The following is a 16,369-nucleotide window of genomic DNA, read 5'->3' as shown; positions in this document are numbered from 1 at the left end:
GCACTTTCCTGCACGTATTCCGTGGAGATATTTTTTTTGTTGCCGAGCATTGATTTCTGCCTTTTCCCTTTTGCATAGACAGTTATGTGAAAATACCTCCCTTTCTGTAATTTTTGGTCTTTGTATAAAACAGTAATAAATGTTTTCAGCTATTCTATTACATTCTGATATATCTTTTATCTTTAAATAGTTTTATTATCCCTTTCTAATACCCATGCTGTAACAAGAGACCAAAACTCTATGCAGCGTGTGAGGAAAGTAAAAAGCTACAGCTGATACTGATGGCCTTGTCCTGAGCAGGCCATGGGAGCTTTCTTATCTCACTTTGACAGGAGGTACTCTTGGCTTCCTGTGCGAAATCAGAGTGAACGCGACTTTCCTCTTCTTGTTCAGCTTCCTCCTTCACATAAGGAGGTTCCCAGCAACATGATTGTCTCTTGCTCTTCAAACGTGGCACAATCTACTTCCTTAAGAGCTTGATCTATTCTTGAGACCAAATTCCTACTAGCCTCCTCCAAACCCCCAACCACCTCCCCCCCACCACCACCACTCCAGTCTTAAAAACACAATCATATTTGCAGGCACAACACATCTTAGCAGCTCTGAACTTTGTGTGACAGTGATGGCCTTTGCTGTGAACCTGAAGTGTTGCACATCCCTGTACCAGCTAAAACAAGTTGCCATAATAATCTGTGTGAATTTCTCAAAATGGGAAGAAGCCATTTTGTTTGAGACCCCCAACTTCTGGCTTACTGATAAAATGAATAAGAAACAACAGGATACAAACCAGTGTTTTTCAAGTAAAAGAGATTTTTGGCCTGAAGTTTAAATAAAATTTTTTACTATCTTGTGCTACTGGATATACAGAGTAATGTATAGGAGAGATTTATTTTCTAACAATTGTTTGCTACTTGGTACTCTGGAACACTTATTTTTACACTAAATATTGTTATGTACTTACTCAGTGGTTAAAAAAAAGCTTTAATATCCTGGTTTTGTAATATCTGACATTTTCAGAGGTCAGTCCTATGATTTACAGATATGTTATTGAATTCAATCAACTATGCATCTTATTTTTCATTATGATAAATAATGTCTATGTTAAACTAATGAAGGTATTGCAGCTTGATATGCTAAATGTGATAAAGTGTTAAAGGCCATTGTGTTATATTTTCACTGTTTGATTTTAGTAAGTATTATTACAGAGAGTTAATCAGATTAACATTTTAAAAAATAAGCAAGTGTAATGTATACAATGCAGTACTCGTTTTACTGAGGGGGCAAAGTGAGCTTTTCAAAGCTGGAGTTTAGTATTGTAATGTTTATTGTATGTTTAGAACAACAGGATTTTGGTTATATAAATACATTTGTAAATCTTTTACTAAATAATTATATTATTTGGTGGGTGCTTATATAATATCAAAATGTATGGCATAAGCACACTTTATTATTTAAGCAGTCTGAAACATTTTCTGATTGTTTGGAAAAATAAATTGAAACAGCCCTCAAGTGAAACTAGTACTAGCATTATATGCTACAAATAACTAGTATAAGCATCCCTCCTGCAAAAAAAAAAAAAAAATTGTACTAATAGTATTTATTGCTGTTGATCCGTAAAGAAAACTCAGGGTCTTATAAAGCAATATCTGACTATTGTAATACATTATGAAATTGCTTGCCATGCATAGTGTTCATCTTTAAGTGTTGTGTTTTAACTATTTGTGATGGGGTAAGGAGATGTGTGGGGAATTGGTATGTTGTAAAGCAGCTCAGGACTTTACTAAAACCTACATGTAGCTTCATTTTGTTATTCTTTTGGGAAAGCATTTAACATGGTTTAGTTATGTGCTAGTAGAAAGAAGGCAAAATCTCCAACTTTGATTTCTTGATTTAACGTCTTCATTGTTCCAAAATAATTTTCTATTGTATGTGTTTTTTATTATATAAATGTGTAAAATTAATTTTTTGTTGCATTGTATTGTACTTGCAATCAGTCCGTGTTTGCTGCTCATCTCTGGAATTCCCTTCTGAAGGAGATATTATCTCTAAAGATTAATTCCAGCATGCCATTTTTATATATAAGTAAAATTACTTTTTATAATAAAAATTAAAAAGCATAATAGATAATATATAAAATTGGGTATTTAATAAGATTTTTCATACAGTGAATTGGCTTAAGGTTAATATTAACAGGTTGTTAAAATGTATTTAAAAACCAAATGACTGTTTTGTTAAAATTTATAAATAATTGTTTATTTCTAATGTTGATGTAATGAAAGAGAACTATTAAAAACTTTTGCACTGATTCAAAAAGAGTTTTTTTTTATTCTCTCTTTGTTCTTCCTGAAAATAAAACAGCATGAGGCTTACATTCTGTAAAAAACAAAAAAAAAAAACACTGCAGCTTTTCCACTAACTATGCTCACTGACCTCTGTTAACAGTGAGTTCAATTACAAAGCCAGCATTATTACATTCTAAAAATAGAATCATTCCACTCTTCCAAACTGTTATATTTACTAGTGTTTACAATACTGTATAAGCTTCACCTTGAAAGAAGCAAAAAGTTAGATAATACTTTAGTTTAGGTAGTGAAAAAATGTCTGTTTACATACCAATATGGGCAAAACGTACATCTCAATCACACTTAAAAGAAACACTAAAGTGGTTATTCATCTTTGCAAAGTGGCCTACTAAAACAACTTCACTTTGGAATGATCAAAGGTGGCTTAAATGAGACACATTTCTCTTGATATTGCATACTTCAGTATAAAACATGTGAATCCTGCATATTCACAAGTAATTTTACCAGCAAATTTAAAGGCTCTTAGCATGTCAACCTGCACGGAGGTTAATAACCACTTTACTAATGCTATGTGTTATTAAGACCAAAAGGTGCCTTTGTTAAGGTGTTGCTGCATAAAAGTACATGTATTTTTGCAATGACAGAATTACCAAATCTCAAAACTTTTTCAATACATGAAACATTTTTAAGTGTTTGCATTAAACACTTAAATTTAGTTTCATTTCCTTGGAAAATATTATTTTAATTACTGTAAACATTATAAAATATGAAATAGTTGTTAAAACCCAGTTCACATGTGCACCACAAAAGAGCAAAATTATTCTGCAGCCTAAAATCAACCTAATATTATATGAGAGCAAAAGAAAGACACAGTACTTTAAAAATAGCATTACTGCAGCAGAACTGGCAATTTTGCTTATTTAAAGTATGAAAAAATTGAACAAAGATGTTCATAATTAAAACAACTTAAACAAAGGAACAGTATTTCCGAGCACATTATTTGTTGCTCTGTAAAAATCCAAGTGGAACTTTAGCAACTTGTTTATTACACTGCAGTATGCTTTTTTTGTATTCAGTAATATCTTAAAATGTGACCTGGGCTGTCAAAATGGATTTATCACTTGAAGAATCTTACTTCCTCCCTACTTAGGCCAATTTTAGTTTAAAAAAAAAAACACAATTGGCATTGCCTTTAATACACAAGAATAAATCCCATGGGAATACGTTACAACTTGGAACAATAGAATTTTTTAAGTTGTCTTTAAGGCATGCCACAAGCAAAAAGCAAAATCGTATTTGTTTTTCATTATGTATTATTGTGACTTTTGAGTGGAAATCCACGCATAATGTAAAACATATATACATGATTAGTAAAGGCCAAAAATTGAAGCAAATAAAAAGTTTACAATTTTATAGACAAAAGTATACTCAGTGTATATATGTATCAACTAATTAAATGTACTTAAAAATGAATGGCTTGTAAAAATCAAAGCTCCATGTTTTTGGCAACAATGCAATTTGCCAAACTTGAATATCTGTGAAGGTTACGCAACAGGACAGTAGCACATGCTCACCCTAGAATCCATATGTCAGAAAAAGTGTCTAAAACATCTGTGCCTTCTGGTGAATTGAAAAAGGCAATCCGTACTCCGCAAAGTAAAAATTATAATGTTCCACGCTTGCAATAGTCAGATATATGTTCTGTAACTGAGCATGACCACTTGTTGCTCAGAGCATTTCCATCCTTATTTTGTTTTGTTGCATGTCCTGCCAAGGAGGATTTCCTTGGTCTCACCAAAGGTGTAACCAAAATATGTCTTTTCATCCTGGGTTGTGGCTGAGAACTAACAGAATACAATGTACAGTATTTGTTTAGGCTGTTGGTTTGTGTATTCCTAAACAGGCTACTAATATAAACATCAAGGTACAGTCTCCCAAAGGAAAAGCAACAGGAGCACAGCTAAACATAGGAATCCAGTTCACCCTGTTTTAGCCAGTAAGCTAACAGCTAAATAGGCAGTGAAAGAAAATAAAACCACACAGTATTTTTAAAAATATCACAACCAAAAATATGAGTTTTTAAAATAATGGCCTTATTTGCCATTTTAAATAAGAACATGTATTTCAATTACACTGAAAGTTAACTAAGTCTTAGGGGCTATAATAAACTTTTAATCATGTATTATTTCCCATAAAACTCCAAACTTTGATCCTGTGTTCCTCAAAAAGATCTTTTTTTTTCTTCTTTTTTTAATAAGGTGCGGCTAAATAAATATTGGTCTTCCTTCAAGTGAGTAATCACTAGATGTCTCATCCTGGAAATGAATATCTAATGTATTTGGAGATACACATTCTATATGTTTCTTTTTTTAACCCGATAACCATTTATATCCATCCAGCCATCCATTTTCTCAACCCTCATTTTTTATCACAGTGTTGCAGAGAGTCGGCTCTGCAAAGCAGAAAATGGCACCTAAAAGGGCTCAACACCTTCATGGGCACTCTTATACACACTCATATCCATTCATATTAGGCTATTTCATTTTTAAAACTGAGCATGCATGTCTTTCCAATGCGAAATAAAACTGGAGTACTCTGAGACAATCAAAGAGGTCTGCAGTAAAACCCTGGGCCCTGGGAGAGTGAAGCCAAAATGTGAACCATATGTACAAATTAATTTTGCAGTCAATTCAGATCCAATATTACTGTGTACCTATATCAATCCTGAATCCGCAAAATAAATTTAAATGAATTAATCAGACAGATGGAACCTAGTAGACAACAAAGAACACCAGCTACATGCTAACTGCTGACATGTTGACTTCTAATAGTTTACAGTGCAGGAAGGTTGCAAATTCATCAACTCATAATGGAAAGTGCTCAAAGATGCTCTGAAAAGAATTATTGCTAATGGCTCTGTACATAAAAAGCTGTGGACACAACAGAGGAGGAGCTACTCTACAAGGCTCTCCTGGAAAAATACACACTGAAATTCAGAATATGTGTAATAATTTGTCTGTATTGGCAGGTTTTCATTTTTTTTTTTTTTGCATTTCTCTTTTTTCCCAAAAAAACATTGAATAAGTGTTACATGGGGGGAAAAAGGCACCACTGTGTATAAACAGATTTTTAAAATCTTAGCTGTTTAATCCGCTAGTGGTAATTTTGACAGCTCAATCATACTCTTACCATGCAGTTCTATAATCCATAATCATATCAATTAAATTTTAGGTCCCTGAAGTAAACTGTCTGGTCTAATGTAATCACACAATGCAATGAAATCAAAGAAAATGATTATCTTTAAACATTTACCCATGATTCTTGTTTATTGTATCCTTGCCAACGTAAGCGAAGAGTGTTATATCACCATCCAGAGAGAGACCGACTACGGAGAATTTTTTTTTTTAGAGTGCCAAGAGCAAATGTGAAGAGTGTCAACCATCAAGTCATAGATGATAGTGAACAAAGAAGGACAGTATTTGCCAACTTTTAACACACGTTTTAATGTAAGACAATTATTGTTATTAGTTGTAGTATTGTAATTGTTGTTTTTGTCATTATGGTTAGATTATTATCTATGTTGTAGGTTTTAGTTTTTTGGTCCCCACAATTGTGTGATAGTCGGTGTCCATGCCCTAAATTCCTTGAAAAAATAAAAAACAGAAAAATCCAGATGTATTGTGCTATTGTGTGGGTATGAGCGTGGGGAGTGTAATAAAGCAACATGCACAGTATTTGGCCATAGATCACTGTTCTAAGTCATAATCATATTGCAAAATTAAGACTTTACCAAACTTGATTTTTAACTTATGACCTTAAATGAAGGATGCTCAGAGTGACTAATTTTCGTGCATTGTCTTAATGAAAAATTGTGAAAATTGAATAAACTTAGCTGTTTATCTTTATGCTGCAAACCTTTACAGTTTAGTCATTGTATATTCACTCATTTTATATTTACAAAATGTATTAAAATATACACCTGGGGATCTATTCTCTATTTCAAAACAGTATACTTAAATTTCTTTGAGAAAGTGTCAGGCAGTATTGACTATGGTGCTAAATTGTACACTACATGGTTGTTGGTTCATTTTCAGCTATTAACACACTTTCTGATCAGAACATTACATCTGGTAAAATATATGTAAACAATTAATGTAATTAAGGTTAAGACTGTATTCACTGTACAAAAAAAATGCATAAATTAAAGTTCTGTGTTAGTTTTAAAAACTGAGATTACACTATTGAATTGTTTACATAATCCATGTCACTCATTATTGTCAATATAGGATAGCACCTTAATTGTGCAAGGTTATGGGACTTGCAGTTACAAGCGTTATTTGAATTGCGTCTGTGCAGGTTTTACTCAGGATGTTTTTCCCCTTGCACGTCTCAAAGTTGTGTGGTTAGGTTAATTGGCTAGTTTAATTTAGCCAAATATATCCATGTCTAAATGTGATCCGTGATATACTGGCCTTCATTCTGAGGCTGGTTTGTGTCTGTCACATAGCTGTTACAGATTAACTAATAGTTCCCGGGTATGGACTCATGCCCTGTTTGGGATTTTTTCCTTCCTTCCTCCCAATACTGCCAAGACAGTCTCCAACACTTTTGAATTTGATCTAAACAGTCTTGATAACAAATGGATGCAAGTGTTCTGTTGAAGTAATTAACAGTTCATTATTATTGTAATCTACCTCTGGTAATTTCAAGGGCAGATTTAAAAAATTTCTGATTTTAAATATGATTATCCAGTGCTTTGTTGACAAAATAAAAATCAAATTAATGCCATTAGCCTTCTTCAAGTTATTCTCAGAACTTTAGTTGTACTTTTCATACAAGGTTAATAGAAATTTTAAAACTGTTAAAAATGAACACTGTTTTAAAAGAATAGCTTCTCTATGATAGTAATAATAAACAAGATTGTTTTCAGCTGCAGTTCAACAGAAGTCTTAAGTTTAAATTTTATTCTCTTTCCTAATCTTGCAGTATAGATAATTCTTTTCCATGTTTCCTTTTTTTGGGGATTTTTGGGAACCAAGTGGAATGATGCATTGTTTCATTTTTAGAGCATCAGATGACCACATCTGTATTAAACAATTCTGTTATGTTTCTTTTTTCTAATTGCTTTTCACAAAAGGTGCAAACTACCTGCTTCAACTAAGAGAACCCCTGTTCAGCTGACTACAAACAGCAGCCGGTCAGGAAACAGGATTCTGAGCATCACTGAGAGGTCTGAAATAATTAAAGGGAAGAATAAGGTATGGCCCTACAGCCATTTATTATTATTCTTTTTTTCTGTGACAAATTTGAACTGAAGCAAAATATTTTGACTGTTGCATTCTACAGTATATTTTGGCTAGAAGATCCAGTCAGCTTCGGAAAAAGACCAAACATTTGGTTTTCTTTTGTGCATTAATTCCCACTGGGTTTTCGCAAGAAGATCTTTCTATGAACAGATGCAGATACACACACTTTTTTGGATGTCATGTTTTTTTTAAATCATCACCTTCTATTTTTAAACTTTGCATATAATAAAGGGTTTAAAATGGAATTCAAACAATCAAAACTCTTGCCCTTTCAACATACATTTACAATTTCAATGAAGTATTAGTTTGTAGTATGTCCTTTTTTCTTTATCTTTGTTTTCATATGGAAACTTTAGACGACTGCTATCATTTTTATCATTCCCGTTTACTAAAGAAGGAAAAATGTAGGTTGAACAGTTTCTAAAACTGTTATATATTTATCCATCCATTTTTAAAAACCTGATATTTTCAAGTACGTCAAAGAGAGAACAGGTCTAGAAGCATTGGAGTAGGATCATAAACAGATCTGGATAGACAAATTTTGATTTACCAGTCTAACCTGACATGCATCTTAAAAAATCTAAACTACTTACTTTTGGTATTATTGTTAGGTACCTCTCTTTTTATCCTGCCTGTTTAAAATGACAGGTTTAATGGTTTAGCTATTTTCCTTTAAAAATGATATTTAAAATGTAATATTATTAAAGCTAAAGGACCCTGAGAATGCCTTATTAGAGGCTGCAAAGTCTGACAAGAAATGTCTAATGCTACAACATTAGCCAAATGTAGCCAATTGACACAACATGGTTATAAGAGTAGGTAGCTTATGAGTAGGCAGTGTCTATAAACCTCAAAGTGAAAAGTGCCAGAACAAAATTGACCCAATATACATTCATGCAACAGTTTATATCAGTGATTTTAATTGTCCAGAAGTGATCCAAGTTTAGTAACAATAAAGAGACTCTCAGAGTTTGTGCATCAGGTATCAGTATGCATCTTCTCTATGAATCCAAACAGCCTGGTATGTTTTCATCAGTCATTTGGAAAAGAGAGCACAGTCCTGACATTTCCTGGGTAATGTCAGCCAGGAACAACCTGACGCCAGCCAATGTCAAAGGGTCCAACACTATCCTTCCACAGCTAATATCTCCTGTCCTTTGTCCATGTTGACTTTTAACTACCTATAATATAATTTCTTGGAAACTCCAGATGGAATTTTTGCAAATCTGACTGACATGTACAGTATTTGTAGAAACACAATAATGTCAAAACAACTCAGTATGAGTGGATAAACTGTTCATTCAACTCAGCATGATCAATAAATCAGTCTTTATCCAATATAATGCCATTCAAAGAGTACACTCTCACAAGGTATTTTACTTAGTATACTGTACAAGGATACATCAATCAATAATAGATATTTCAACTGCATGTTACAGTTACAGGCTAAAGTGTACATAAGTACTGTAGTTTGCAGCAAATATAATAAGACATTGGTATGGTTATGCAAATTTTTTTTCTAGATTTACATATAGATGTAGTTTGCAATACTAACAAATATAGAAGTATTTTAGTTTCACTCTCAAAATGAGCCTTAAAATATGGCCCTTCCAAAATGTAAATATCTAGAAGCAAAAAAATGTTATAGCTCAAGATAAGGCACCAAATCGTGAATGTACTGTATAAAATGTACTTGCCTATTTTTAAACCATATCTGAATAAGATGGTAATGAGCATCTAAGACAGATTGAACTACTTGCTCACTTGCTTACAGACGGTCAGTTACAATAGTTTAGCATAATTGTGCTATCTTAGAAGTCGTCTAGACATCCAGATTTTGGTAAATTTCTCTAAGCCAAGCTACCTGGACATAGCTGGAGAGTCAAGATATTGGATCTGAGAAAGACAACAATACTGTCGTACCAGAGACATGATGTTGATGTTGCTGCCTGCCTTCATAACTTATTGTTTCAAGAAGTTAAATTAGCAGAACTAGCAGAGTGATACTTCTCTCCAATATTTGACTATTTTCTCTTTACTTCCTACTTTGAGGAGTGTGTTATGGGTTGTTTAGTCTACCATTAGGCTATAAGGAGAAATATTTTTTTTCCTGGGTGCATGTGTCCCTTGCTTAATGAAATGATATACACTGTAAGTACAGTACAGTAGTTTTTAAAGCTCAAGAACCTCAGTCTCCAAAAGATTCCAAACTGATTTACTTGTATACCTTGTCTATCAACCAAATGGAAAGCCATCTTTCAAAATAAATAAAAAAGCGTACAGTTGGAACCACTACCTACAAGACTTTTCAGATTTTTTTCCATGACTGACCAAATGCTTTGCTACCATAAATCTGCTACATCACTGTGATATGTTGATATTCACAGTTTTTTTATCCGTCTTAATCCACGGGCCTGTGGTTGGCTCATCAAATCCGCCTATGGAATCAGTTTGGAATATTCTTTCACATAGTCCTGGTACTAGGCCAACATAATTACTTTATGCTAGCCAAGAAACAATCACTACCTGGTCACTAGCTACTATCTCTTATCTAGCTACCTCACTCTTCAATGTATATTTCAATGTCATTATGAACAGAATATTAGAAATAGTTAAAATTGTTCTTTCACCTAATCAATCCAAATTCTCCACAAGAAAAATAACCAATTAGTGAGTTATTACCACATTTTCCACTATTTGTTGCCTTATCAGTATGATAAATAATTTTTTTCATTATTTTATTTACATTATCATGGCATCATTTTGTGTCTGCTTTCTTTTGGGAGCCACCATTTTTGCCTTTATTCTCAAGGCTACAGACATTTTGTTGACATTGACATCAGTTGCCATGATTAAATGTTGGCATTTAATGTGACATCATCATGCTGATGCAGTTTAAGATTGTAGGGCCCATTACTCGACATCTAAGATTTTGGATAAACTTAAAATGCAAACATCCAGTTGTCATTTAGCTAGGGAAAGGATTGCTAGTTATTGTTAAGACTTTATGCTTGCCTTCTCTTGACATCATTCTATGTAATTTAAAATTCTATTTTTTCACAGTCTGTATGTGAATACTGAAGTGTCCACTATGACTCCTAAGTCCTCCTTATAAAGTGTGCTTTTAAGTTTCAGACCCCTCATTATAATACTTTTCATGTATTTACATTGAGTATAATTCAGTATCAACTCAAATATGAATTCTGTCCAGATTCATCCATAATGATTGTGATGACTATAGGATATCATGCATGTCCTCTAGTTTGGTATCACCCTCAAACCTAATCAGTTTATTAGTTACATATTTATCATAGTCATTTGTATACATTAAAAAGGGCAGTAGCCCTGGCATTGACAACTGGAGGACACTGCTTTTACCATTGCTTAATTCAGAATTTCTCCCACTAATCTCTTTGCTTTGTGTTTGACCCAGATATCTGTCAGTCTAGCCTCTCATGTGGTACCCTATCAAATGGTTTTGAAAATTAAATAATATTGAATATATTACAGTGATCAAGTTCTTTTCTTTATTCCTCATTGGATTCTAGCATATTAGAGAAATACAATCTCCCCCATCTAAAACTGGAAGCTTGATTATTAGTCATTTCTTCTTGCCCCTATAATATTTTGGTTTTCCAAGCTAGCAAACGAGCTGTCCCAACAAAAACTTCCCAACTCCTGAATCACTTTGGGCATCAAGCACCTTGTTGTACGTCCAAAAGACAATTTGCTTTGCACCAGTTTTATATATCTGCAGTGGATTTCCAACCTACTTCATGCCCCATGTTGCTTTTTCTGTCTTGGCCTGCTGCCTTTTTTTACAGTTGTAAAGAAGATATGGCAGAAAATAGCCACAGAAAGAATAAAAACAACCTATAAGGATATAGGGGAGAAAGTTAAATACATTAAAAGAAAACTAAGAGTGCATTGTACAGGGTGAGCCAAAATGAAGTACCACATTTCTCAAGGTCATTGTGTGAGGTAGGGGCAGCCGAGTGGGTTGGGGTGGGTGTCCTTTGATAGGCAATCCCTTGTAGTTTTCAGTTGGCAACATGCCTTGGTCCAGTGCACACTGTGCTTTTGCTGTCGAAGTGTTCTTCAAAAACAACAAATCCATCGTCACTATGCAGCGCACCTTCCAAACGCATTTCAGCATTCCTCCTAATGTTGACGTGCCAAATCAGAAAACACTTTTTCATTGAATGGCTAAATTTAGACAGACAGGTACAACATTGAACAGAAAATGTTCAGGACGCCCCTGGACTGTATGAATGCCTGAAAACATCCAAGCTGTAAGGGCATGAATTTTGCAGTCTACTAGATGTTAAGTGCTGTGGAAAGCCAGGCCCCGGACACAGACAGGCAGACATGTCCAAAACACACACTTTTATTCTCTTCACAGCTGCACAATGCCTTGTTACCAACAACTATCTCTCTTTCTTTCTTTTCTCTCCCTCTCTTCCTCTGACCTCCACTCCCCTCCTCACAAGCTCCATCTCCTTCCTCCCAAGTCCAGCTTGTCTACTCGAGGGAGGTGGCCCCTTATAAAATGACGTAGATAGGCTCCAGGTTCTCTGTCTGATGACATTTCCTGGTGTGGCGGAAGTGTCAGGAGAGCACCCAGAAGCCCTCCAGGTGCCCCTGGGATTTCTTCCGCCACACCAGTGCTGCTATCCAGGGTTCCATAACCGTCCGGGAGCCCCCTGGCAGTGGCCATGTCCTCCCACAGGGTTGAGCTTCCCAGCTCCGTTCCACTGGCCCCCAAGCAGACCCGGTCGGCTGCCCTTTTGTGGCCCAGGGGATGTACCGTCCCTCACGTGGACAGTCCAGGCATCCCGGTTGGGTAGGGTCCCCCCAGCCATCTGGCACAGTGCGTAAAGATGCTTCTGTCTTAGGCATTTCCAACACGTCTTTGAGGAGGATTTTGCATGAGGACCTTAATTTCCATCTACATAAAATGATGGTACTGCAGGAACTCTTTGAGAGAGACTGGTAGAGCCGTAGAGATTCGTGCGTGAACATTCTGCAAACCTTTCATCGAGATGCCATCATCATGTGCAGCGGCGAGGCACATTTCCAGTTGAATGGTTGCATAAATAAACAAAACTTTCACTATTGGGCTGAAACCAACCCTCGTGAACTTTAGAGACCCCTGCACAGTGAGTCTGTAACAGTTTGGTGCAGCGTTGCAGAATTTGTCATTGTAGACCCTTACTTTTTTGAGGAGGGGGAGCAACAGTCGCCGTCACTTCAGATAATTACATTGAAATGCTAGAGAACTTTTTGTGGCCCCAACTGGAAGGAATGGATGTGGTGGATGCCTGGTTTCAACAGGATGGGACAACAGCTCATACAGCGTGGAGATCCATGAAAGTTTTGCGGAAGATGTTTCCGGGGAAGCTGATCTTCCTGTTCGGCGATGTCAGGTGGGATTCACGTTTGCCTGATCTCGCTCCGTATGATTTCTTCTTGTGGGGCTATCTCAAGTCGAAGGTATACACACACTGACCTCAAAACCTTAAAGCTTTCAAGAATGCTATTCACCATGAAATCAACGCTATTCCCCTTGAAATGGCCGAACAAGTCATGTGAGCGTTCATAAATCGTCTCGAAGAGTGTATCACTAATTGTGGCCACCACATTGAAGATATCATTTTTAAAACACAGTGAAAAAATCTATTTTGTATACCCTTTCTTGTGTCGAAATGTATTTTTTCTTGTAGTGTTTTTATAGAATAAATGTTTGAAATCTGGTACTTTTTTTGGCTCAACCTGTACTTACTTTGAAGAGTGATAAGTGAAGAATAAAAAAGGAGCATGATATTTTTGGCCACAAATCATGTAGATTATGCTGTTGGATTATACTTTTTGCACTGTAACATAAATGAGTAACAAAAAGATGGAGCATTTAAATAAACGTTAGGCTTCCAAGAGTGCTATTTGTGTAGTAAACCATAGGACTTTGTACTCTACATTGGGATTATGTTGAACTAGCAATACATTATTTCATTCTGACTTACCAAAGTTTCCCATCTATCACTTCTGAAGTGACTTTAGGATCTCCCATATACTGCTTTCTTGATTATATTGTATTATTTGTTTTAAAATTTTACAGCTCTCCACCTCTGCTGAGAAGTCAGAGGCATCCTGTCAAATCTGAATAAGTGATAAAATAAACAAGGAAATGAGCCATAATGTATTTATCTGATTAAGGACACTTTGATTATTGTTGATATTCTCCATATTTAAGTATATCTCTTAAACAAAAAAAAACCTTTTATAATAACAAATAAGCAGAAATTAAATATCGGGAGTATTTTTATGAGGTTTTCCTGAATGGTTAAATTCCCACACCCCAGACATGCTCTTATCAACTTACATTTTCCTTTTCTTTACTTGTTTTCCAATTAAGTAATCCAAACATTTCATGGAATATACTTTTGTTTTCACGTTTTTTGCTTAATTAAGATAATGTCAAATTTAATTTTTAAACAGTATTTTTTCGTCTTTTGTCTTTTTGGGTTGGCCCTATTTGGCTTGGCTTTATTGTTGAAGTGTTAAATACACTATACTGTATAACAGCTGTAGTATTATGAAGAAAATGGACCTTGTCAATGAAGCAATTTTCTGTTACCTTGTGGACTGTTTTTGCCAACAAACCGGCTCAAATACACATGTATGAAAACTTATCTTTCATTAACTCTGGGGCACATTAAGTCATTTTAGGGGATGCTCATTTAGAAAACGGATTCTCTTCCCTCTTTTCTGGTCTGTTCAAATTTTATACTTGCTGTTGGCCTTCCTGTCTTTCTCATGGGTGGGGGTTGAATTGAATTTAGTTTTGTTAAAATTTGACTTGTTTGTATGGAATTTGACTTGATTTAAATAAACTCAATAAAAATGAAGAAGGAGAAGGATCAACCAAATTTGGTACATGTAGGGAACCAGGCTGTTTCCACATGTGGGCAGTGGAAATAGTAAAATCTATCCTTTAATCAGAGCTGTTTAAGACTTGGATTTGAATCTCATGCCTCATTCATATCAAGTGAGTTTGTACATTCTCCCAGTGTGTGTTAATTTTTCCTTAGATAGTTTTGTTTTTCATCAGACATCCCAAATGTGTGCTTGTTTGATTAATTGGTCATGTTAAATTGCATTATGTGAGTGCAGGTATGTTTGTATGTGTTGGTTGAATGAACCGGTGCCTGTTCTGGCCTCTTTCTGACTCTGAATTGGATTAATTATGTTTGAGAATATTGTGATGCAAAAAGCCTATGTGTCCTGTATAAACCAGAGTGAAAGAACTATAATGTATACTGTATAAGCAAAATGGAAAAAGCTGGATGGCTGTTGTTAATCAAAAACAGGAGGTAAGTGATAAACTAAGGAAGAAAGAAGAGTATCAAAATAAAAAGTGACCAAAATAATTCACATTGCTCCACTTGACTTCTCTAGTGTAGGTTGAGCATGTTCTGTTGTAATGGTTTGCTTCCTTGCCACCTCAAAATGCCACCAAAATACTCTCAACTTCCACTTCTCCTTATCTTTGTAAGGCTGCAATGTCTGTAAAGAGAATGTTGAATTTGTGCTTCACTAAAGACATGGGAAATTAGTACGTTTTAATCACTTCTGTGTAAGTTTTCTTTATTTCTTTTAAGAAATTCTCATCCTGGTGAATACATTTTCATGATTTGTGAAATTTGAACATTTCTTATTTTTCTTATTCCTATCAGTAGAGACATTTTGTAGGCAGCTACATTAGGAATGGTCAGTGACAACTGTATTGCCATGTTTAAAATGCTTTGCACATTGTCTGATTCTGCTAAATGGCACCCAAGTACCGTTACATGCACATTTCGCAATGTGTGAATTTAAGCCAAAGGTGTTTCACTAGAAATTCACTCAGTGTGTGGTTTCAAAGTAACATTTTGTTTTCTGCCATTTTCATGCACTGAATTATAAAGAAGTAACTGAGGCAGGTGACAAGTTTTCATTCTAGTCTAAGAAAATCAAAGGCACTACTTGTTTTGATTCTACACATTTCCACACAGTCAGGCATTTCATGGTAATTTCAATATGTTTACAATTCTTGTATACAGTGTATGACCTGTCTACCTTCTTAATACAGTAGACTCTAGAGGGAATTATCTTCTGACTCTGACTTTTAAACCCCACCTTCAAAATGCCTTTGAATCAGTTTTTATAATCATTTCCATGGTTATGGATATTCCCTTAGATTCCCAGGATTGTGAAATCAGCTCCTCCTCTTCTTGTTGCTGACACAGCTACATTTTTGAATCTCCTAGTGTGCATAAAACAGGAATCCCTAAAGTAAATTTGACCCAAATGCCCTCCAGCAAGGTCACACACTGTGTCACTTGTATTCTCCCTTTGATGTCATACGCTGACCTGGAAGAAATCTGCTCCTAGTGTGTCTCTTACAGCTTTTTTTCTCATTCTAGTACATTTGGAATATATACACAAAAGGCACAAAGGCACAATTTGGAGTGAATGAAAGATTATCGCTCCTTGCAGTCTCTATCAAACTGTTACATGTGTATTAGAAGGCTAGCTCCTTGCTATGGTCTGTTCTGCCAGTTTTAGTTTCTAATTATTATTTAAGTATAAATTCTGAGCAATTATTTGCAGTAATTGATCCATTTAATCAACTGCAATAGACCGATAATTAATTCAAGCAATATTTTATAGTACATAGAATCCTGGCAACTTCTTGCATCTATTCATTCTACACCAAAAATA

General features: G+C 35.0%; 1 protein-coding gene across 3 annotated transcripts in view; it reads left to right on the top strand.

The window, feature by feature from the left end:
* flt1 (fms related receptor tyrosine kinase 1) overlaps window positions 1-16,369 on the top strand; it is a 161,192-nt gene that overhangs the window by 56,516 nt on the left and 88,307 nt on the right. For all 3 annotated transcript variants that reach the window (XM_039745508.1, XM_039745506.1, XM_039745507.1), the window contains exon 11: window positions 7,441-7,561. In XM_039745508.1, the coding sequence (XP_039601442.1) occupies window positions 7,441-7,561 (121 nt within the window). The remainder of the gene's footprint in view (window positions 1-7,440; window positions 7,562-16,369) is intronic.

Source organism: Polypterus senegalus, chromosome 2, assembly GCF_016835505.1.
Source record: "Polypterus senegalus isolate Bchr_013 chromosome 2, ASM1683550v1, whole genome shotgun sequence".
Lineage (NCBI taxonomy): Eukaryota > Metazoa > Chordata > Cladistia > Polypteriformes > Polypteridae > Polypterus > Polypterus senegalus.
This window is presented reverse-complemented; position numbering and strand designations above follow the sequence as displayed.